This window comes from Megalobrama amblycephala, linkage group LG16 (assembly GCF_018812025.1).
Source record: "Megalobrama amblycephala isolate DHTTF-2021 linkage group LG16, ASM1881202v1, whole genome shotgun sequence".
Classification (NCBI taxonomy): domain Eukaryota; kingdom Metazoa; phylum Chordata; class Actinopteri; order Cypriniformes; family Xenocyprididae; genus Megalobrama; species Megalobrama amblycephala.
In genome coordinates this window covers 33741776-33766972 of record NC_063059.1, presented here as the reverse complement: position 1 = coordinate 33766972, position 25197 = coordinate 33741776, and the positions used below count along the sequence as shown (strand labels likewise).

General features: G+C 37.2%; 1 protein-coding gene across 7 annotated transcripts in view; it reads right to left on the bottom strand.

Moving 5' to 3' along the window:
* Positions 1–11092: 11092 nt before the first annotated feature.
* cadm2b (cell adhesion molecule 2b) overlaps positions 11093–25197 on the bottom strand; it is a 259203-nt gene continuing 245098 nt past the window's right edge. For 4 of the 7 annotated variants that reach the window (XM_048160169.1, XM_048160170.1, XM_048160172.1 and 1 more), the window contains 3 exons: positions 13320–13442; positions 13105–13210; positions 11093–12656 (listed from right to left, as the gene is read on the bottom strand). In XM_048160169.1, coding sequence (XP_048016126.1) covers positions 12551–12656; positions 13105–13210; positions 13320–13442 — 335 coding nt within the window. In that variant the 3' untranslated portion in view covers positions 11093–12550. Of the gene's footprint in view, positions 12657–12890; positions 13211–13319; positions 13443–25197 lie in introns of those variants that run through there. The other 3 variants (XM_048160173.1, XM_048160171.1, XM_048160174.1) reach the window with 2 other exon arrangements.

Below are 25197 nucleotides of genomic sequence, written 5' to 3'. Positions count from 1 at the left end.
ACCAATACTTAAAATACTTTTTCTAAACTCTTAACAACACACATACATCACACAATTATTCAAATAGTTAATTTTCTGCCCAAAACCATATTTTGTTAAATAAACACAAACTCTACATTTCAAAACGCTAAAAACCTTTTTCAACATATACTAACTCTATCAAAACACAGCAAACCTGATTCAAACTCGAGTCATTCTGTCAAAACATAGCACTAGTTTTCTAACCAATATGAACATATAGTCAATCAAAGTGCAATCACTGTCAAAATACTAAGTTGATGGCATTATGAAAACTGCATTACTTGTCATGTTTCAGTTCTACCTGCAGAAAATATGAAATCCATAGTTTTTAGAATTCAGTTTCCTTTTACTGCAGTAAAAGTATAATGCATGTAAGCCATTCTACATTTTTGATTGAGTGTTGAATGTGTGCATTCTTGGCAACAGAAGAGAGTCATTATTTTATAGAATGTGCAGTAGAAAAAAGAAGAAAGTAACAGAATTGCTCAGGGCAGCAACTGGTCAAATGAGTCCCCTATGCAGAACTTCAGTGTCCCCCTTGGTTGAAATCTCTTTCTGGGGGTTGGTGTGTGGTGTTGATGCTGCCCCCATAGGGTGGGATGGTGTCCCCTTGGTATAGTGCCCAATGCAGACCACATATTTTGTAAATATGGAACAGTGGTAGTGGAATTGTTGTAGTAAAATCGTTGTAGTATAAAGATTTTACTGAAATGAAAACATGAACAAGAAAAATCAGAGAAGCACAGTCCAGCACACATTCTTCCTCCTCTCCCATACCTCTTCTTCTCCCTTGTTCTGATCCAACTTCTCCTCTCCTCCTTCATCTATTCCTTTCCCTTACCCAGATATTATTTTTTCTCTGCTCCTCTGTGTTGTTCTTCACACACACTGAACAAATCTGATTCAAAGAGTCCTATTTTACTGTGTGTCCATGTAAGGAAAATAAATCCAACACCTGACCATACCTCCAACTGGGATTGGAATCTGGTATTTCTAAATATTTAAGTGATATGCTAATTAAAACTGCTTATCAATTGTTTCAGTATTTTTTTTATTTATTTTTTTTACATTTTTTCAAGTACTTTTCCAGTACTGCTGTTGTTGCAAAAGTATAAGTTTTATTCTATATTTAAAGATTGGATGTTCTGCTAAATGTGTTTAGAGTTTTGAAAATGTGACTACAGATTGGACAAAAGTATGTTAGCAATTGAAAAAAACTGTAATTACACTGTCATCCAATAAGCGTTATTATATACATTTAATGTGGCCATTCTTATACATCCGTCTCCGGTATTCCGTCAGCGCCCAGAGATGCTGCTACCTTTCTCTCTGCCACTGACAGGGCAAGGCTTTTTGGCATCAACAAGTGGTATTGGAGTCCAGGTTAGTCAGCTTTTGGCTGTATTTTATTGTTTGTATTTACAGGAGAAGGAAAGTGCATAAACTGTGCATTAAAAAACAATTGTGCATGATTTGTGCAATTGTGTTTTCAAATTGCTTGAACTATGCAATGGGGGGATTGTTATAAAATGTGTTGGAGACCACATCACAGACACAGTTTTGGCCACAGACTGTAAAAAAAGATGGACGACGCACCTTCACTCTCTTCCATTGTAGTAACTGAAGATGCCAGTGTGCCATTATGGTTCTCCAAAGCTGTTTCCCAAGCTTTTGATTACAAACCCGATTCCAAAAAAGTTGGGACACTGTACAAATTGTGAATAAAAAAGGAATGCAATAATTTACAAATCTCATAAACATATTTTATTCACAATAGGATATAGATAACATATCAAATGTTGAAAGTGAGACATTTTGAAATGTCATGCCAAATATTGGCTCATTTTGGATTTCATGAGAGCTACACATACACAAAAAGTTGGGACAGGTAGCAATAAGAGGCTGGAAAAGTTAAATGTACATATAAGGAACAGCTGGAGGACCAATTTGCAACATATTAGGTCAATTGGCAACATGATTGGGTATAAAAAGAGCCTCTCAGAGTGGCAGTGTCTCTCAGAAGTCAAGATGGGCAGAGGATCACCAATTCGCCCAATGCTGTGGCGAAAAATAGTGGAGCAATATCAGAAAGGAGTTTCTCAGAGAAAAATTGCAAAGAGTTTGAAGTTATCATCATCTACAGTGCATAATATCATCCAAAGATTCAGAGAATCTGGAACAATCTCTGTGCGTAAGGGTCAAGGCCGGAAAACCATACTGGATGCCTGTGATCTTCGGGCCCTTAGACGGCACTGCATCACATACAGGAATACTACTGTAATGGCAATCACAACATGGGCTCAGGAATACTTCCAGAAAACATTGTCGGTGAACACAATCCACCGTGCCATTCGCTGTTGCCGGCTAAAACTCTATAGGTCAAAAAAGAAGCCATATCTAAACATGATCCAGAAGCGCAGGCGTTTTCTCTGGGCCAAGGCTCATTTAAAATGGACTGTGGCAAAGTGGAAAACTGTTCTGTGGTCAGACGAATCAAAATTTGAAGTTCTTTTTGGAAAACTGGGACGCCATGTCATCCGGACTAAAGAGGACAAGGACAACCCAAGTTGTTATCAGCACTCAGTTCAGAAGCCTGCATCTCTGATGGTATATGGTTGCATGAGTGCGTGTGGCATGGGCAGCTTACACATCTGGAAAGGCACCATCAATGCTGAAAGGTATATCCAAGTTCTAGAACAACATATGCTCCCATCCAGACGTCGTCTCTTTCAGGGAAGACCTTGCATTTTCCAACATGACAATGCCCGACCACATACTGCATCAATTACAACATCATGACTGCGTAGGAGAAGGATCCGGGTACTGAAATGCCTGCAGTCCAGATCTTTCACCCATAGAAAACATTTGGCGCATCATAAAGAGGAAGATGCGACAAAGAAGACCTAAGATAGTTGAGCAAACTAGAAGCCTGTATTAGACAAGAATGGGACAACATTCCTATTCCTGAACTTGAGCAACTTGTCTCCTCAGTCCCCAGACATTTGCAGACTGTTATAAAAAGAAGAGGGGACACCACACAATGGTAAACATGGCCTTGTCCCAACTTTTTTGAGATGAGTTGATGCCATGAAATTTAAACTCAACTTATTTTTCCCTTAAAATGATACATTTTCTCAGTGTAAACATTTGATATGTCATCTATGTTGTATTCTGAATAAAATATTTAAATTTGAAACTTCCACATCATTGCATTCTGATTTCATTCACAATTTGTACAGTGTCCCAACTTTTTTGGAATCGGGTTTGTAAATTTCATATTTGAAATCACCAATGAAATCTGTCTCATAAATTTTGTTTCTAAACGCTTGAATCATGACAAAAAACTGCATTTTTTCAAGCTAATGCATATGTCCTAAGTGCACGTCTCTGACTGTTTCTATAGGAACCGGAGCTTCTAACCAGGGTTGCCAGGTTTTCAGAACAAAACCCGCCCAATTGCTTCTCAAAACTAGCCCAAAACTAGCCCAATGGCATTTCAGGGGGGTCCCATGGTAAAAATCACTTTCTGGGGGGTAAATATCACATTATTCTGGGTCGATTCAACCTGTGGACATGAAAAACAACCAACGGCAACAGTGTAAAAGTAGCCCAATTCCATGGGAAAACTACAGACTTGGCAACACTGCTTCTAACGGCCGCTGCAAAGACTTTACTAATCAGCGATTGGCTCTTATTTAGAAGGCATATTGCGCATTGCACTTTCTCCCATTCAAAACAACTGCTGCATCCTAATTCGCCTACTTATACTATGCCCTAAAAGTATGTACTTTTTTTGTGGAGAAAAAGTACATTTGAGTGTGTAGCAGAACAGTATGCAAGCTTTGGGACATACTACTTTGTCATAATTGCGTCTTTAACAGACGTTCTGTCGCTTACTTATGCAACCTGTAACCATTTAAACTGCCCTGTCTATCATCTTGTTGCAGTTAAAATCCTCCACATGCAATTAAATTTAACTTCCTACCGTTTCGAAGAGAAATGTATCACTTTGATCTGCCAGTCATGGGTCTTTCATGCGGAGAAGTTTCCTCATTAATCACTCAAACCCCTTTATCTTAACCGTTCTGCTTAACCGTCGGTCTTGCACATCTGTCATGTTTGTAGTTTTTTTAAACACTTTTTATTCGTATTTGTAGTTCTAATCGAATCCTCGTCCACAGTGCAATGTGTTATGGGCAATATTAGCCGTTAGAGTGTGCACGGATCTGCACTTCGGATTCTAACCGGAAAAAGTAGCCCATTCAGGTATCTTTGGAATACTCATTTCAACATACTACGATTTGGGACACACTAATTCTAATTTCGAATACTATTTAGGACGGATAGTATACGAATTGGGATGCAGCAATAATGAGTGACGCGTCTTGTGTTATTCTATAGTCTTTGATGGCGCTGACATCTTGAGTCTGCGCATAGTGAACTTGGAGCCCGAGTCTGTGCAGTAGTGAGCACGAAGTGGAGCCGCGATATCAGTGTCCTGCCCACACTCAGAACAAATCATTATGTTGGTGTGAAACAAACAGTTATGAAAATGACAGAAATTCTCTTTGGAAAAAAAAAAAGTACTTGAAGTGTAATTTGATTGTTTAGTTTTTCATGCTCCACTAAATTTCATGGAGAGGGTGGGGTTTATGACCTACTGCTTCCATCCACCTGGGAGAGATCGAGATGCTTTGGCTTCACTTTTGAGGACTTGTGTGGCACGCTTGGTTTTGGCGGGGTGGTGGCTAATTCGTTTAAATTTGGATTATCTCAATTATACGTTTTCATATGATCTGCTTACGCCCCAGTGAGTTAGGTTGAGGGGTGAACCTTCATGCTTTCCCGCTAAAAATTGTACAATTAAATTGTTCATCGCCTTCGTTTTCATACAAATCACATCATAGAAATGCATACGAATTTGCCACCTCGTAAAATAGTATGTTTTTTCGCATAAAATCGGGTTGGAACCTCTAGCTTGCTGTAAAATAAAAGTAGGCTACAAGAGCCAAACCTTAAAAATCAATTTTGTCCTTTGCAGGAAGGTAAATCTCTATCTTGAACAGCTCTGTCTTAGTGACATTATTTTAAAGCTCCCTATAAAGATAAAGTTGTGTTTGGTTTGCCCTCCTGCAGTGAATTTAAATAATCTCCCATGTCTAGGGAACACTGGTTTTAATCAGTAGAAAAACCCATTTTCTGTTGGTCCATCTGTCTGCTCAAGGTCGCCATGCCAGTTGTCATTTCCATTTCAGAGACCGTCGTTCTAAATCTAAACACTGCCAATTGGGTACGTTTGCGGTCTTCTGTGAGTGTATTGATCGTTCCTTGTTTTGTTGAAACTAACTAGATTCAAAACACCATTAAAAACTCAATCATTTATCTTTTAAGTTGTAATTACTCTGTGTGGCCCGACAGGTTCTTAGCTTCGTTCTTAATTGTCCTTTCAAGGTGATCTCATTTGTTTACCTCCTCCATGCATACTAAAGATCTCCAAATTACTTATTTCGTTTTGTTTTCCTCTCAAAGGTCTTAAATGAGGTGAGTGCTTAGAAATATTCTAGAGGTGTAGCCAACATAGATGATCGTACAAAACCACATCAGCATATTTATACAATGCAATGAGAAATGAAATGCTGATTGATAGGCTGTTGCTGTATCGATCTGTTATTGGATTCGGTTTAAAATCATGTCAATCACTCTCCATCCAATGATTATGTTGCTTTGAAACAGTAGCATAAAGGGTCAATGATGACTGGTCCACCCAATTAAAGCTGCCAGAATATGATAATGTGTGTAAATAAAACAACATCAATAACCACAAAATACATGTTACACCAATGAGCAAAAACATTATGACCACCAGCTTAGCATGCTGTTTCTTCTTGTGCTGCCAAACCACTGCAGACCTACCAAGGTATGGACTCTAGAAGACCCCTGTATGTGTCCTGTGGTATCTGGCACCAATACGTTAGCAGCAGATCCTTCAAGTCCTTCAAGGTTGTGAGGTGGAGCCGCAGTGAATCGAACTTGTTGGTCCAGCACATCTCACAGATGCTCAATTGGATTGAGATCTGGGGAATTTGGAGGCCAGGGGAACACCTTTAACTCTTCATCATGTTCCTCAAACTATTCCTGAACAATGTGTGCAGTGTGGCAGGGTGCATTATCCTGCTGAAAGAGGCTACTTCCTCCAGGGAACACTATTGTCATGAAGAGGTGCACCTGGTGCAATGTTTAGGTAGGTGGCATATGCCAAATTTTTGTCCAAATGAATGGCCAGACCCAGGGTTTCCCAGCAGATCATTGTTCAGAGCATCACACTCCCCCTACTGGCTTATCTTCGTCCCACAGTGCATCCTGCTGCCATCACTTCCCCAGGAACACAGCCGTCTACGTGATGTAAAAGAAAACGGGACTCATCGGACCAGGCGACCTTCTTCCATTGCTCTAAGGTCACTTCCGACACTCATGTAACCATTGTAGGGGCTTTCGGCTGTAGACTAGGTTCATCATAGGCACTCTGACCGGCCCTACATGCATCAGGGTGCGATTACACTGTATGTTGTGACACATTCCTCCCATAGTCATCATTAAAATTTAGTGTGACTTGTGCAACAGAAGGCCTTCTGTCAGTTTGGTCCAGCTTTCATTGCCCTTGCACATCAAGAAGCCTTGGGCGCCCAACGCCCTGTCATTGGTTTGTTGGTGACCATTGTTGGTAAGTTCTCACCACTGCTGGTTGGGAGCAACCCACAAGGCTTGCCATTTCAGAGATGCTATGACCCATAAAAATTCAAGTGGTACTCACCACAGAGTCTATGATGGCCAGCTCCTCCTCTTTGGACGTCTAGTGGGGTGGAGAGATAGAGTTGTAGGTAGGATTAGAGTAGGATTAGGGTGTGGTTGTACATCTCTCTCCTTCTCGCTGGACGTAAGCTCCACCTATTTGCTCTGCAGTGAGCACCTTCTCTAAAAATGTGCTCTTTTACTCCTGCCCATTTCTCATGCATCCAACATGTTTTCTACAAGAAATGACTGTTCGCTTACCATCTAATCTGACTTGACGTGGCTTTGTTAGGAGATGATCAAATTTGCTTCAACTATGAGTGGTCGTAATGTTTTGGCTCATCAGTGTATAGTTTGTGATAGGGCTTTTCACATTGCACTTAACCCTGCACTGTAAAAAATGACCGTGATTTTAACAGTAAAAGACTGTAAAAATGCTGCGGTGAAAAACTGTCAATTGGTTTACAGAAAGTTTCCGTATTATATACGGTGAATAACTGTAATAGATCTAACGGTACATTTAATGTAATTTTACGGTAAAATACCGTTAAATTCATAGTTTTTGGAAGTGAAAAATAACAATTCATTGTAAAATTTACAGTGAAAAACCGTAAATTGACATTCCCACAATTCCCTGCGTGACACTTCACATTTGATATATTTTCGTTGAAATAACTCTGTTTCTTCTTAGTTTTTCTCATTTTTTTCTAATCACTTATGTACATTAGGGTTTTATGTTACATCTAATGTTGTTAAATTAATGTTTATTACATTTTTAAAATTTCATGCATGTTACCATGATGGTGTTTAGTGTGTGTGTGAATGACACTGTGTGCACCTTCTATATATTAGTATTGTGCTTCTCAGCTTGTGGAAAAGCTGCTTGTGATGAACTTTGATTCATCATGTGACTCTTATCACCACTATGTTTGGTGACTGTCAGTGTATTATAAAGGTACAAAACAGATATTAGTACTTCATTAGGTTGGTAAATTAACATTATATCAGTTAATGAAATACATTATTTTACCGTAAATTTAACAGATTTTTTTTTACGTTGCTACTGTATTTTTTACAGTAAAGTTCTGGCAACCACAGCTGCCGTTTTTTTACCGTAAATTTTACTGGGATTTTTTTTACAGTGTGGGTTATTGTTCTAAACACTGCTTTTAACCCCGGGTAAAGGAATGTTTCACACTTGTAATTTTGAAGTGGGGTTAGCACTGCTTTTTACCCGGGTTAGCACCGCTTTTGCTGTGTTAACCCCGTATTGCGGTGCCAAAATTGTGCAGATGCTGTGTAAGAATGTTACAACTAGATGCTTAGCAACAGATAACCAATTGCGTGCCTCCCCAGACAGCAACATAGTGTGGCCCAGATCCGGCCCACATCTGGTACATGTGGATTACACGCGGACCAGATGTGGGCCGGATCTGGCCCAACACTATGTTGCTGTCAGGGTCATATTCACATGCTTTAGTCAGTCACTGAGACACTGCACATTGTATTTAAACAGTAAATTGTGTTTGAGAGGAAAATTGTCAAATGCTGGCTGAAACCAGGACAGTTTGTGTGAAGAAGAGACCTTTTCATTTTTACCTTTGTAGTCCGAAATGTCCATTCAGTACAAACTCGATAGTACAGTCGGCAATACGAGGATTTAGGAATGTAGGAATGTGAAACGTCAGCTTATGAATACCCAAGATTAATCGTTAACTTGGGGTAAATTAAGAGCAGTGTGAAACGTGAAGTAAGATAACCAAGGATTCCATTTACCCGGGGTTTAAAATGATCCAGGGTTAACTATTTCAAGTGTGTAAAGCCCTAAAGTGTGTTTTTACAAACACATAGAATGCAATCATTTTGTTTCCTGCCTGTAATGGATTCACTTGGCTCTCGAGAGTCACAACAACTATTTCTACACCATGCTGAATGATTAGCAGTGAAGTGCAACAATCGCCGTTTTTGATGTCACATTTTTATTACTTTGCTGCCGAGCGAGTGGAGGTAAACAACCACATTGTCAGCTCCCTTGTAATATAAGCACTGGTATGTCTGATTCATTCTAGTGAATTGGTTTGTCTTAAAGTCGGCATGAAACTGAAATTGCAATCGTTTTTTCTTCTCTATTGTGATGTATATGCGAGGGAAACAGCTTCTTGAACAAGAAAAAATTGATTTTGTCCATTGGGAGTGGATTTGATGATTGTGGTTTGCTATTGGTGGATCTCATGTGAGTGACAGGTTGTCCCTCCCTCGTTGGATAGAGGCACAAAATAGAAGTCCTCCCTATTTCACAAAGATCCACCCACTTGGAGATTTCTGGCCTCCCACTGTTTTGAAATCTCAAACTATAGCTGATAAGCAAATTGAGAACAGGCCAAAAAATATTCCATGTTAACTGCACTGGGAGAATATCAATCCTAATAATTAAGTCTCTTGGGATGTTGCGCAGATGGCAGGTTCTAGCTTAATACAACTAATAAAAATGATTGGAATCTTTGAACTAGATGTTTGAAACTAACATACAAAACCACTCCTAAAGAATATAGTAAATTTTGGTTATTGAACCTTTAAATGAAATCCTCATAGCAACAACTACTGTAGCTAGTAAATGAAGACTCAGTCCTTGACAAAATAAGTAAGTTGACCATTATTATAATTTTTTTTAGAATTACAATGATTATGATGAAATTAGTAGTGGCGGTGGTAGTAATACTATTACTAAATATAATCAAAAACTACAGTTGGGATTTAGCTTCATTTTTTAATTGGCCCAGAGCCCTGAATGATCATTAACTCCAAACTTAAAAACGTAAAAACCCATTTGAAAACAGATCAGTTTCAGTTGTTGTGTTGTAATGTTTGTTTCAGATTTAATGGTTAATTCCATCAATTAAAGTTGACCCACCAGCATTAAACATACAGCATACAATCTTTGTGAGCGCAGAGAAATATAATGGTTTTGTGTCGGTTATTCTGTTAAGCCTCAGTCTAGATTTAAGGCTGAACACACTGCATTGCTCCTTACGAAATTTTTCGATCTCCTCAAATCCTTTCCTGTAATTTTTCTGGCAACTCGCACTATGGATTATGTAAAGCTGTCACCATGGTGGTACAGATGGAAGAAGGACAGGATTTGAAAGTTTCAGAGGAAAGCCACTTAAAGTTGGAGACAATAAAAGCTTTGAGAAAAGAAGTACCACCGCATACTCGTGCATTGAGAGCTTCTGGCTCTTGGTGGCAGCATGTAGCCATGAATTCATAATACAAGCCCACTTCAGCATATATAAAAGATTATTCCATCATTCCAGCTCAAAGACCTGATTTACTCACAAATTAACCAGCTAAATATAATGCAAAAATATGACTGCATGTAATTTATATAAATAGATCTAAATAAAAAGTTTATTTCTCTCTCTTTCTCTCTCTCTATATATGAGTCAATGACATGACGGGTCATTTTTTAAGTCCAAAGGCCTTAATAATAATAAAAAACAAAGATATGACATCCAAAGTATGTAAGACAGTACAACTAGATCTCTTTTATTGAATCCAAAAGGTTTTAATAACATTTTGCTACATATAAAAGTATATTAAAGAATTTGAAGTGTTAGAAGGTCATTCGGTTTAACCGTCCAAAGGCCAATGTAGCCAATTAATTTGGGATTAAAATGTCTTAAAATGAAATAAATGTATATATTTTTTATTCTGGCATGATTTTATAACATCATATATCAACATAGTGCAAAATGGTATTAAAATTATGTGTAGAAGTTGTTGCTTTGTTATGAGAAAGAATGTCTGGAAAAATGAATTTCATTGATGTCTTTCATACTATAAAGTCGAGACATGCAGGTCAATATCATGTGACAGGATGTGACATCATTCAGACACCTGCAAAGGACCACATGGTCGTGAAGCAAAGTAACTAACTCTCTTTTAACTATTTGAAAAATTCATGTTTTCACTCGATCATGCGCATGTCCCGAAACATCAGGTCATTCGGTACAACGGCTATAAAACATGGAAAATGTTGTAATATTTTAAAAACGTACTAAACATAAAATGTTTGATTGTCCTTTTGCTAGCTAGCTGGCAATCTATCTAGCTAGATATCAGCCTGTTAACATTGTTTGAAAATATCGTCATTCGGTATAACCAAAAGTGTCATTCGGTAAAACTGAAATTTTAGTTAAACCGAATGACTTTTTTGGTGACAAACTGTCCATCTTGTAAAAAATGACAAAAGCAGTGTTAACTGATTATAAAAACCACATAATCTTGAAATACAACTTTAATGACCCATATGTGTATATATATATATATATATGTGTGTATTAGATTATAGATAGAGTATGTGTGTTCTGTGTTCACTTGTGTTGCGTGAAGAAGAAAACACAAATCTGAGTTTGTGCATATTTTACTCAGTACTCTGAGTTTTTTTTTTTCTTTTCTTACAGAGGCATAGTTTGAAAAAGTTGAATATTTAATGTAAAAGCAACCTCACACATTTTCCCATACAGCAAAAAAACAAAAAAAACAAACAAAAAAAAACAATAGGGCAAATCAAAAGTTCTTAGAAAAATGTCTTAGATCTAGTTGATGTTATAAAGAGTGAAATAAAGTATGAACACTGGAAACATGTTTCATAAAAACGTACATTGAAGGTTATGCTTCTCCAGAGCTTCAATGTGTGGTCGTATGTTTTGTTGCAAACACAAAGGCAATAATGGTGATTGTTGTTCTGACCTTCTCATGAACAAAACATATCTGTTCACAAGCTTATAAAAAGCACTAATAATAATGTATTGTGTTTGTCCATCAGATTTACCCAATAAATTAGTATTAATGACAAGCATCCGTCGGGACATACTTAGTGTAGAGAGGTTAAAATGGAATCGCGCACATGTAGCATTAAACAGAGCAGTAAAGATTTCAGAGAATTCAATTAAATAAACAGCTTACCAAATGCTCAAGTATACACATTATATACATTCCCTGGGCTGGGACAAAACAAACTAACAAACAGATATTTTCTTTACTTATATCAACTAATTGTATGGGACACTTGAAATAGATATTTTGACATTTGTTTTCTCATATATATATATATATATATATATATATATATATATATATATATATATATATATATATATATATATATATATATGGGATCCTATACTTTAACAATGTTCCACCAATAATCACTTTAGCAAAGTAATATACAGCAATATTAACAAGGGTCGGTGAGCGAATCGAAATGAAACAATGCCAAACTTCCATTCAAAATGGCTGTTTAGATCAATTCACAAGGCGAGAACAAAAATTCATTCACTCGAGCGATAAAAGACAAATTCAATTAGGCTCTTCTTTTCATCCTGAGACTGTCTAAACCAATGACATTTTACAATGACTTTGTGCTTACGTTTGATACATTTTCAGGTTTGAAATAAACGCTCTGGGGGGAAATATTAACAGTGCAAGAATATACAGACAGGTATGATGGAAATAGAAAATAATCTCACTTCTAATGGTTACACACCAATTCTCATTTGTGCTTCATTGACTTCCTGCCATTTTCAATCCGCCGGCTTGTTTCGGGTGTCCGTACGTTACGTAATTGTCCGTGTGTCTTGGGCATATTCTTTATTACAGGGGGTACTTCAAAAAAACACGCACTTTCACAATGGAAAACAACAGACACGCACACACACACAAAGACAGTACATGATATTTACATTATACATCTCACATATTCTTGTCTTAAAGCGTAATTATTGGCAAAGCCAAGGTTTTCCGACTTGAGATGAACCACATTTCTTGCCGCTCCCTGGTAATATCTGTAAAAAGGTATATAACAGGCACAGTGAGGGTGGTTGAGAAATCAGTATTCACTGGGAAATTAAATGAATAAACACAGCAACAAACATGACAAGCACATGTCTGTATATTTTGGCACTTGGCAAATCAAACGGGGGGGGCATTTTGGAGGGGTGGGATAGGGTTTTTGGCCTAAATGGACCTGGTGTTACAGTTACAAACTCAACTGATTTTTAGTTTCATTTGAAGTATTGTTTTGGACGATTAGGATTGGTTTATAAAAAGGCAACATTCTTTTGCAGCAGGTGGCGTGTCGAATTTGGCCTTAAAGAGGTTCGCAAACAGAGACAAAGCCAGACCAGACTAGTGCTGTTAGGGAGCGGAGCGCTATAACGCCTCCTCTGCTGGCTCGCAGTGTTGCCGTGACAATACTGAACAGAAAAAAAACAGAGGTGCTAAATGAAGTACTCTTTCTTTTCCTCTGCATGTGCGTGGTTCCCCTCCGCATTGATGATGGCAGTGTCTGCGTCAGGGGCGTCCTCCGCTCCTTTGGCCTCATTGGTTAAGTATGTCCCTGTCCACACAGTCCCACATAGGTCACATAGACACATAAGGTACAACAGTGGACATGTTGAAGCATTTTGCACACTATAGGGCGAGAGAGGAGGGGAGGGAAGCCGTACCTTTGTGCCTGGCCAGATATCGGCCCAGGACGATGATGAAGCACAGGGTGATGAAGACCACCACGGCCACCACTCCGCCGATGAGCGCGTGGTCGGGGCCGTGCTGCGTCAGAGCGTTAGGATCTGGAGGAGGAGGAGACGGAGAGAGGACGGCGTGAAAAGATGCTTTTGATTTGCGCTCTGCACACCAGTGGAACAACCGCTATAATTAGCCAATTATGGGTCGGTGTGTTAATATAAGACGCGTGGACTCGTTACTTCCCACAATTCGCTAAATACAGTTGTAAGTATCTCAGCTGGAGCAGGCGGTCGTTTCCTTTTCTCACTTGATACCGTTCAATTTAGATATTTTAAAACACTGCTTTCATACAATTTACAAACCACACTGAACTATGTGTGAACCGTAGCCCAGACCGTCGTGCTGTAGACCACACTGTTTGTGCTGCATAAATTATGCGTTAAATCGTGCAGGTTGTTGAGGAAAGCATGGCTTTCTAAGTGATCACACTTTTTGATTTTTGTCTTGCAGATGATAAAATGAAAATCAAACAAATCCCACTGACTTACATTAAACTAACCCAGACTATCACATAATAAGACAAATGCAAATAAATGTGCATTTAAAAAAAAAAGCAAAAAAAAAAGCTTGATTAAGGTGGATAAACGTATTATTTGGTAAAAAGTTTTGCATTTTTAACTGAATAAATTCCTTGATGCACATCAAAAAAGTCATATGACTAAAGCCAACACAATCTCATGACAACTTGTATTTGTACATGGTGAAATCGAAACATATTGCATAACTTTTGTGTACTTTTCCCATTAGAATCATGCTTAGGTTCAGGTCTGGGTCATTTGTTTTTGTAATGCTCAACTTGTAAGACTTACTTCTTAAAGGGATAGTTCACCCAAAAAAGAAAATTCTGTCATTACCCTCATGTCGTTCCAAACCCATAAAATCTCCATTAACATTTTGTAAATGAACTGGTAAATGATGTTTTCGCTAAACCATTGGAGTCACATGGATTACTTTAATCATGTCTTTACTACCTTTCTGGGGCTTGAAAGTGGTAGTTGCAAATGTGTAGTGGCTGTCAATGGAGGCACAGAAAGCGCTCAGATTTCATTTTAAAATATCTTAATTTGTGTTCCGAAGATGAATGATTGTCTTACGGGTGTGGAACAACATGAGGGTGAGTAATTATTGACAGAATTTTCATTTTTGGGTGAATTATTCCTCTATCTTGTTTTTTGTTAGGGCACTTAGGCACTGTCCCAAATGGCGCACTTATGGTCTTGTGGACTTACAATGGCACACGGCAGTCCATGAGACCATAAGGTGTCCTGTTTGTCATTTTAGGTTTCAGAAGGGAGCTTGCAAGCGCCCCCCTTTGCGGTCGATACGCGAGCTCCGCAGCAGACTTCAACCCGACAGTCAAAACACCGTTATGTCACGAAAGTGAGGACTGGTAGGAAGACAGCGAGTGTTTAGGGTGCCATTTGGGACAGGGCGTTCGTCTGCACGCTCTGAACTGCAAGCCATTTGCAGTTCCCCACCCCTCACCCCCCTCAGAAAACCTGAACAACCATCTAGCAACACCCTGGCTACCACCCAGACCTTTTTAACTCTTTCCGCACCATTAACGGAACCGCTTTCCCGCCATTGACAGAATTTTCTGGCTTTTCACTGTTATATGGTAGGGGGCGCTATTATGCATCTTCTGAAAGAGTAGAAAATCTCCAGATCAAAACACAAGCAAAAAAAAAAAGAAGCAGAAACAAGCGATAAAAGCATTGGTTATGCATGTTGTAGTCTTTGACAAAAGCACAATTTTCTCAGTTTTTTGTTCAAAATGTTGCTTTTTTATGAAACTTACCCACATTCAAGTACTGATAAAAAGGAATGCATGAAGCTTGAATAGTATTATTTGTTTGTTTGTTTGTTTAAAAGCAAAGGCTCTGTTCTTTAGTTTGACATATTGCATGTTCAGATATTCATACAACAAAATATTCTGGGCCATGAAAGGTTTGAGAAATTGATCAAAACTGCTGGAGGAAGATATTTTGAAGAATGTAGGTAACCAAACAGTTGATGGGCCCCATTGACTTCCATAGTATGGAAAAAAAAAATACTATGGAAGTCAATGGGGTCCATCAACTGTTTGGTTACAAACATTCTTCAATACATCTTCTTTTGTGACAGAATTTTCATTTTTGGGTAAACTATTCCTTTAAAACCCATTTATAATCTTTTGAATCATAAGCTTTTAGAAAAATATATATTTTTTTTTACATACACTAATATTGTCATGATGCTTTAATAAATGTGTATGTATATATATATACACACACACATACATACATACATACATACATACATAATATATATATATATATATATATATACTGCTATATGACATCCCCATGCAGTCAAATTGAGTGATTGTAAAACTAGTGTTTATTCCATGCCGGATCACAGAAACATCCTCAGTATGTCATGCTGCTTTGAGTTTTGGAGCCACATCAATTTAGAGCCAATGTTCTACTGACTTTCAATAGGCAGCAGGAGGGGGGAGGTGGTGGGGGGGGGATTTATCATTACAAGCAAATGCTGAACAGCTACCAAAGACCTGTCATATCTCACACAGCCCTGCAAGGACCAAAGTGACTCAATCCTTGCCGATATACAACAAGTTTAAAAACGGCAGGGGTTGTGGCAGGCTGATTTGTCTCCTGGGTTTAACTTTGAGTGAGCGAGCGCAGACTAGGGTGAATTTGGTCGCCTCTGAACTTCTACTGAATAAATCGCCACCTGGAGTCGTGAATCTTAAGCCCCCACTGCGGATAGCTTAGTACGCTAGACAGCTAGTGCCGCCACTACCTGCCTCGAATGCGTAGGAGGATTAGTTCACCTAAAAATGATCATTCTTTCTTCCGTGGAACACAAAAGGTGAATTTTTGATAAATAGCTTGGCAACTCTATTTTCCATAATGAAAGTTTATGAGGACTGGGAACAAAATTTAAGTTGTTATTACCTGAAAATCTTGTCCTGTGTGCTGTTAATCACTGTGACCAAATCAGTGAGTCAGTGAGTTGAACCAGATAAGGTTCTTGATTCATTTTGGAAACTGAAACAATTGATTTACTGTAAATATCTGACTAATAATAATGGATTTGCTCACAAGATGGGGCCAAAGAAGATTTTTAGAGAATAACAAATTACATTTTGGCTTGTTTCGCTACTTTTGTGGAGCTTTTTCTTGTATGGTATCATTTTTCAAGCTTAAAGGTGCAGTAAACGATTTCTGTTGAAAGTGGATCGAACCGAGTACCACAACACACTTGTAGCCAATCAGCAGTAGGGGGCGTGTCCACTTATGATGGGGGAGGAGAGAGAGAGAGAGCAAGAGGGAGATTTGAAGAAAGACTGTAGAAAGAGAGATGGCTGAGAGACATTAAAAAAGAGAAAAGGTCTGAGGAACATCACTAGAAACAACCGAGAAAGAGCTATCGATCTGTCAATCCTTTCCGTGTCCGAGCCGGGTGAGGTTTCCTGTGTTGAGTCAAATTAAGCCGCAGGCTCCACTCCTGGTGGTGCCCTTCCATCAATTCCTTTAAGTTTCAGCTTTGCAACCATACTCCCCCCGGGACCCAAAGACTTGTGGTTTCCCACACGCTGTTATGATCTTGCTTATGATCAGGCAAGAGCTTTAGGACCCGTGTTAATATCAGAAAAGCTTTCCAATGCTGGAGAGACAGAAGTGGGAGGGCCTGAAAATCAGCTCCAAATGTAAGTAACATTGTTTTTACTTTGCTTCAGATGAGAAATCCACTCTTGCATTGTGTGTTTGTGGATTTTGGGGGCGGAGCAATGACGAGAGGGTTGTGTTTGTTTGGGTTGATTTCAAATATTCAAATATGTTTCTCAGAAATTGCTTACTGCACCTTTAAATGCTCATTCAGGCCAGGATATTTTACTTAAAAAAAAAAAAAATCCCCTTTTGTGTTCCACAGAATAAAGTCAAACAGGTTTGGATCAACATGATGGTGACAGGACTTTCATTTTTAGGTGAAATATCCCTTTAACCTCACTTGAAGGGAACAGGACAAAATGAGTTTTTGTTTGACCTGGAGCGATTGTGTCCTGACACAGCACCTTTTGGCCCTGCATTGGGCGCCATTTCAGTGCTTCCGCAAGGGTGTAAACTTTAACTATGTGTCTTTATTGCACTTCGAACTTGCTCTCATTAGCTCATAGTGATGAATGGCTCTCACTTCTGCTGCGCTTGGCAAAGTGACCCTGGGAGATGTGTAGAACAGGGACTTCTGCAGACCCATTTTTAACACATAAATGAACCCATTTTGTTCAATTAACATTGTGCTTTGTTTTGAGGCACAATAAAAGCCATGTGGAAATTAAGTTCAAAGAATGGTATGCTTTATAAGAGGCTGTTCAGAATCAAGTACACCAATCTTGATTCATGAGATTCGCTTCACTCCAATTTTGACAGCCTATGGTGTGCTGTATTTGCTGCCTAATCATTTTTACATACACAAAACCAGATATCAGATCAGATTTAACTTGCTATGTAGTATTTAAAGACTATTTAAAATATATAAAGCTTATACTATAAAGATAAAGCACTTACTAAATGCTTTTTATTGTAAATCTGAATAAATTTAGAAGACCATCATGGCAAAATAGTAATAACAAAATGGAAAGACTTCAGTTCAGATTTAAATCCATTGTGAATCTTTTTCTATGCCATTATGATAAACAAAATGGGCTTTAACTTCCAAAAATGATTGCACATTTAAAAAAAAAAAACCCATTATTTCTGCAGATGTCTTTCATTTGCTTATGAATATGCAGTTTGATAATATAGTTCAATTTATGGACTGCATTAAGCGCCCCCAACTCTGAATGAACTGTGTAGCAGTTACATGATTTCAAGCTGCTCTTCCAATTTCATTTTTCTCATTTAAATGAGCCTCAGGAATTATATACTACATTTACAATTCAAAAAGTTTATTTATTCTATTGCAATATTTCTCTTCGCCGTCTCGGCTTTGTGGATGGCTGTTGCTTAGAAATGTAGAGTTTTGCATATCCCTTGATAATAAGGATATTGGCTGTTCATAATGGCATCTTGTGAATAGATGGTTTTAAAGCAGCGATAAGAATAATGATGTTTGTCTTGTTGTGCAGTACATCATCTTTAATTAAGGGCAGGATTCACATTCTAGAGCTTGTGTGGGACAGTAATGTCTCCTCATTTATTCACATGCACACTCACTGATCACTTCCTCTTTTATTCGAGGTCCTTTAATATCGATTCTCATCATGATTGTAAAATGTGGGAATGTGCTTGCTGTATTTGACCTTGGTTGTGTCAAGCTAGAAAAAAAAAAATACTGCATTTATTTGAATTTTTAACACACGAAGATTTCCGTGACTGGGAAAAAGAGCCGCTGCTGATGCTTCGCTATGACCCATCTTAAAGAAATGTTTTTGACCAATCCTACCTTAGCAGCTGTATTATCAGACTTTTGCCCATTTTTAAATAGGTCTATGAAAGTCCTGTATGTTTGGATTGTTGAATACAGATGTTACAAAAATTATCCAAAATACACAATATAATGTTGTTTCTGTGGCACTTATAAAAGTGACAGAATATATATATATATATATATATATATATATATATATATATATATATATATAAATATAGTACAGTCCAAAAGTTTGGAACCACTAAGATTTTTAATGTTTTTAAAAGAAGTTTCGTCTGCTCACCAAGGCTACATTTACTTAATTAAAAATATAGTAAAAAACAGTAATATTGTGAAATATTATTACAATTTAAAATAACTGTGTACTATTTAAATATATTTGACAAAGTAATTTATTCCTGTGATGCAAAGCTGAATTTTCAGCATCGTTACTCCAGTCTTCAGTGTCACATGATCCTTCAGAAATCATTCTAATATGCTGATTTGCTGCTCAGTAAACATTTATGATTATTTTCAATGTTGAAAACAGTTGTGTACTTTTTTTTTTCAGGATTCCTTGATGAATAGAAAGTTCAAAAGAACAGCATTTATCTGAAATACAAAGCTTCTGTAGCATTATACACTACCGTTCAAAAGTTTGGGGTCAGTAAGAATTTTTATTTTTATTTTTTGAAAAGAAATTAAAGAAATGAATACTTTTATTCAGCAAGGATGCATTAAATCAATCAAAAGTGGCAGTAAAGACATTTATAATGTTACAAAAGATTAGATTTCAGATAAACACACCAAATAATCCTGAAAAAAAAATATTGTACACAAATATTTTGTACAATTGTACACATTAAAAGTTTCTTGAGCAGCAGATCAGCATATTAAAATGATTTCTGAAGGATCATGTGACACTGAAGACTGGAGTAATGATGCTGAAAATTCAGCTTTGCCATCACAGGAATAAATTACTTTGTGAAATATATTCAAATAGAAAACAGTTATTTTAAATTGTAATAATATTTCACAATATTACTGTTTTTTACTGTATTTTTAATTAAATAAATGTAGCCTTGGTGAGCAGACAAACTTCTTTTAAAATCATTAAAAATCTTAGTGGTTCCAACTTTTGGACTGTACTGTATATATATATATATATATATATATATATATAGAGAGAGAGAGAGAGAGAGAGAGAGAGAGATGTGCTGATATTTTTTCTTGCTTAATAAAAGTATTAATTTCTCTCCCGCCCTCAAATTTTGAATATTGATTTTCAGCTTAGGACAATAAACAGTTTCCTGTTTCTTTTGTTGTTGATCTCAAAGGCTGTGTGTCCAAACTTTGTGGCATTTTACTCAAATTTGTTTAAACTTGGCTATATTTCTAGTACAATATTTTGTCCAAATATTGCTCTACGTGTAAGGCTTTTGTCATTCATGGTAACATGAATAAATTCCAATGACCTATTTAAAGACATTTTTGAGAAATATCCAGTGTTGGGGGAAGTTACTTTTAAAAGTAATGCATTACATTATTGCGCTACTACCTAAAAAAAAAGTAACTAATTGCGTTAGTTACTTTTTATGGAAAGTAATGCGTTACATTACTTTTGCGTTACTTTTTCTCACCTGGGCTGGGCTTGCTTGTTTGTTTTATAATAATACAAAAAAGTTTTATTTTTGGCAAAGGTAACGCTCCTTTTTACAACAAAAGTTAAATTAATTAGCCTCAGGATGAAAGAAATGCAAAATCACACCTGTACAGTACATGTCAATAAATGGGAAAACAAGTAACTTGTGTTACTTATTTGAAAAAGTAACTCAGTTATTTTGATGTAAATTTAAAAGTAATGCATTACTTTACTAGTTACTTTAAAAAAAGTAATCTGATTACGTAACTCACGTTACTGGTAATGTGTTACCCCCAACACTGGAAATATCTATTTAATTTTACTATTTCATCAGCATATTTTACTAAAACATTCTATAAGTGAGCATCAGCAAAGGATCAAGTCCTCTGAACAGACACGACGGAAGAGAAAACACTTATATCTCTAGATGTATCTTGTCAGAGATTAACAGCTGGCTAATGAAGGTCAAAAGCATGTGTATCAAAGACCGTGCACTCATATTACTTATGAATGAGAGAAAGTGCATGCCTTCTAAATAAGAGAGCCATTTGCTGACTGATTAAGTCATCTTGTCACTGCAGGTTGTGTTCTGAGACATGTGTTTATGACAGCACACACACGCATTGGCTGGTCTAGCCTGAAAAATAAGCTTTTGTTAAGTAACTGAGCACAAGAAACAACATTTATGGGACAGTTCATGTTAGATTTTGTTGCTTATTTGAAATGTTCGGGAAGCTTTTTTGTTTGTTTGTTTGTTTTTGGTGAGATTTCAGGATTCTCCCATTCAAGTAGATAGGACTTGGTCTTGGATGCCTGAAATAGCTGCTCGAAGGTGTTGCAAATATGGCTGCCGAGCGAACAGACTTTCCTTGAAAGGGACTTTGATGTGTATCTTTCTGTTGATGGAGCAAAGACACACTGAACTCCTTTGGAAATGAAGCTAGTTTGTGAAAGTAAAGAGATCATTAGTCTCATTCACGGATGGTGACATGTGGCCAAAGACGTAAGTCATTTTGCTTGAGCGTTAATGAATTCCATTAAGATCTCGCATGTGAAAGGCCAGAGGCACAAAACAAATGTGTTTTATGGCACACACACACACCCCCAATCAGAATCTTCATACGTTTTAAATGAACATTTGCATCAAAATAAATCACTGTGGAATTAATTAATGTTGATTTCTTGATTTACAATTTGTGGCAAAGACCCTGTGAAATTGTACATAGAAACGTCTGTGGAGATCAGAAATGAGGTCTATGGGCAGCACTTTTAATTTGCATTATTATTGGAAAGTTCTAGGTTCAAAACAAGTTAAGCTCTATTGTGGCCTATGGGAGTTTGTTTGTGCCACCGAATAAAAAGTAAAAATAAATTAGCAATAGAGCAATTGTGACTTTTTATCTCACAATTCTGAATTTTTTTCTTGCAACTGCAAGTTTAGATCTCGCAATCAGTATTGGTTGTAATGCATTACGTAATTAATTATTAATTACTTTTCCCTTGAAAAGTACACTCTACACTCCCTAAGGTACAAAAGTGAAAAGATACATCTTTGTACCTTACTTACCCCTAAATGGTACATATTAATACCTTAAAGGTACATATTAGCACTTTAAAAGTACGTTAGTACCTTTTCACTTTTGTACCTTAGGGTACTGCCCCAGTGACAAGTGATGTACCTTTTTTCAGGATTACTCTTATTTTATCTGTAATTTAATTATAGTTACTTCTGGTGTAATTGCTTTAACCCTTAAATGCATGACTGTTTCGCCAATCATTCTTACATATTCGGGTCTTTATCGACCCAGATCTATATCTAACACGGAAGGATCTCTACCTGTCGTAATAATATAAAACTCCTCTGATATTAGAGTAACAATTACAGAAGAATAAAATAAAGCATATTTTGTTACCTTTTGGAGCTTGAAAGGGCTCCGTTTGAGCAGATGTTTTATGCCATCATCACTGTCCTCGTCAGAGCTCATTTCCCAGTAAATTCAGGAAGTAATGGGCTAGTTTTATGTTTGAGTTCACGAATATGAGCCCATTCGCGATCTCAAACATATTCTCAAAACTATATAATTTTCAGCATCTTCAAAATCAATATTTTGATCGCTAACAGCTTCACCAGATCCATCCAGTAACAGTTACAGTCATATTTGATTGCGTTCAGTACTTGCTCTGCAGTAAATCGCTGAGCCGTTTCATGTTTGTTTTATTTTGTTTTCTGTCTAAATGAGTCGTCACTTCAGCATTGTGTATCAGACATTGCCACCTTGTGGAATAAAGGTGAATTGCACTTTTTCCGTGATCTAAGATTCAATTATTGTTGTGCAGAAAAAATATACTTACACTCATACACACCTCGGGTCGTTAGCGACCCTATACAATTTTTACACAAAATGAACGCAAAAATAGGCATTCTTTTATAATTGTATGATTTTTTTTTTCTTGTTATATTCTTTATAATAAATTGATTGAGGAATACCAAGAAGGTTGATGTCTAACTTTAAAAAATGAACGAGGAGGAGGGTAGTGAATGATGTCCCGGGTCACTAAAGACCCGAGGTATGCATTTAAGGGTTAAATACTATAGACTATAGAACAATTCTATATAAAATAATAGTGATTTTAACATCAAAATTTAATAAATTTAATCAATAAAATGAATTTAGATAGAGTAATTAGTACAGTTAACTGTTGAAGATGTAATTAGTAGCTTGTAAATAGCTTACTCAACTTACGCAACGCCGCTCGCAATTTAGACTTTATGACTCAATTACAAGAAAAAACTCTGAATTGTCAAATATAAACTTGCAACTGCAAGAACTGTGACTTTATTTTTCAGAAATGTTAGATATAAACTCGCAATTGTGAGAAAAAAGTGTCAAATATAAACTCGCAATTGCGAAAAAATTCATAATTGCGAGTTTATTCTGACTTCTCACAAGTGTGACTTTTTTTGATCTGTTAGATTTAAACACAACTGCGAGTTATAAAGTCAGAACCGCGTGATTTAAACTCACAACTCAGGAAAAAAAAAGGTCAGAATTGTGAGATAAAAAGTCACAATTACCTATTTTTTATTCCCTGGTGGAAACAAGCATCCATATATGGTGGCCTGCTGTCAATAGTGGCCTGCCACTATAGTGGCCTGCTGTCAATTAACACAGAATGCAATTTCAGTCCATCCCTCAGTTTGCAAAAACAAGCGTAAATTGTGTTTATAATAATGCAAGGCATTCTGGACGGTATTTTGTTAGTTTTATTATAGTGATATTTAAAAATTCGTAATTAGTTTTGAACCAGTAACGTTCCTTATATAAATAGAGATGGCACCTGAGATACAATCTTTACATGCTGTATACGAGCGCTGTCATCTCCACACATTCAATTTGCAGCTCATGTTCACTGTACTCCCAGTGGAATATGGTGTGGGTGGCATAAAATATGATTAGATTTTAAAAACAAATTACAGTTTCTAATTATTAAAATCAATTCCCTGATGGGAGAGCAGGCTAGGGAAATCTGACCTGTGACAAATAGTTAGAACACATCGAGGTGGAACATTCAGCACAGAGACCCCAGTGAAATAGACGTCCAAGCTGAAAAATCAATGGTTCACAAAAAAACAAAACAAACAGGACATAAACTGCACATAGCAAAATAAAACATGTTCTCAAAAGGCCATACCATGCACACACTGATGACATATAATAACAGTCATTGCTGCAACTCAGTTCTAGTGAGTTAAACAGAAACTAGAAGTTTTTTTTTTTTTTTTTGTAGCTTTGTGTTTATGCCTTTCAAATGGTCTACTACAAGGACACTGAGCTATCATCTAGAAATGAGTGCTTGTTTCTTAAGATTCAGTCTGTCTGGTTATTGGAGATAATAACAAAAAAGAACTAAAGCAGACTTGGAAAAATTTTTATATATAATGTACCATTTCATCAAAACTTTCAAATATTCATTTTTCACTAAGGCTCAACTATTTTATGGGTCAGTGACAGCTCATATTTTTATTTATTAATATATGTAAATAGGTGTAAAAATTATATTTGACTATATAATTATTTATTAGTGCTGTCAAACGATTAATTACATCTAAAATAAACACTTTTGTTTTTGCCCCCATTTTTCATAAGCTGAACTCAAAGACTGAAAACCAGTCAGTATCTGGTGTGACCACCATTTGCCTCACGCAGTGCAACACATCTCCTTCGCATAGAGTTGATCAGGTTGTTGATTGTGGCCTGTGGAATGTTGGTCCACTCCTCTTCAATGGCTGTGCGAAGTTACTGGATATCGGCAGGAACTGGAACATGCGATCCAGAGCATCCCAAACATGCTCAATGGGTGACATGTCCGGTGAGTATTCTGGCCATGCAAGAACTGGGATGTTTTCAGCTTCCAGGAATTGTGTACAGATCCTTGCAACATGGGGCCGTGCATTATCATGCTGCAACATGAGGTGATGGTCGTGGATGAATGGCACAACAATGGGCCTCAGGATCTCGTCACGGTATCATCGAAATGCCATCAATAAAATGCACCTGTGTTCGTTGTCCATAACATACGCCTGCCCATACCATAACCCCACCGACACCATGGGCCACTCGATCCACAACGTTGACATCAGCAAACCGCTCACCCACACGACGCCATACATGCTGTCTGCCATCTGACCTGTACAGTGGAAACCGGGATTCATCCGTGAAGAGAACACCTCTCCAAAAATG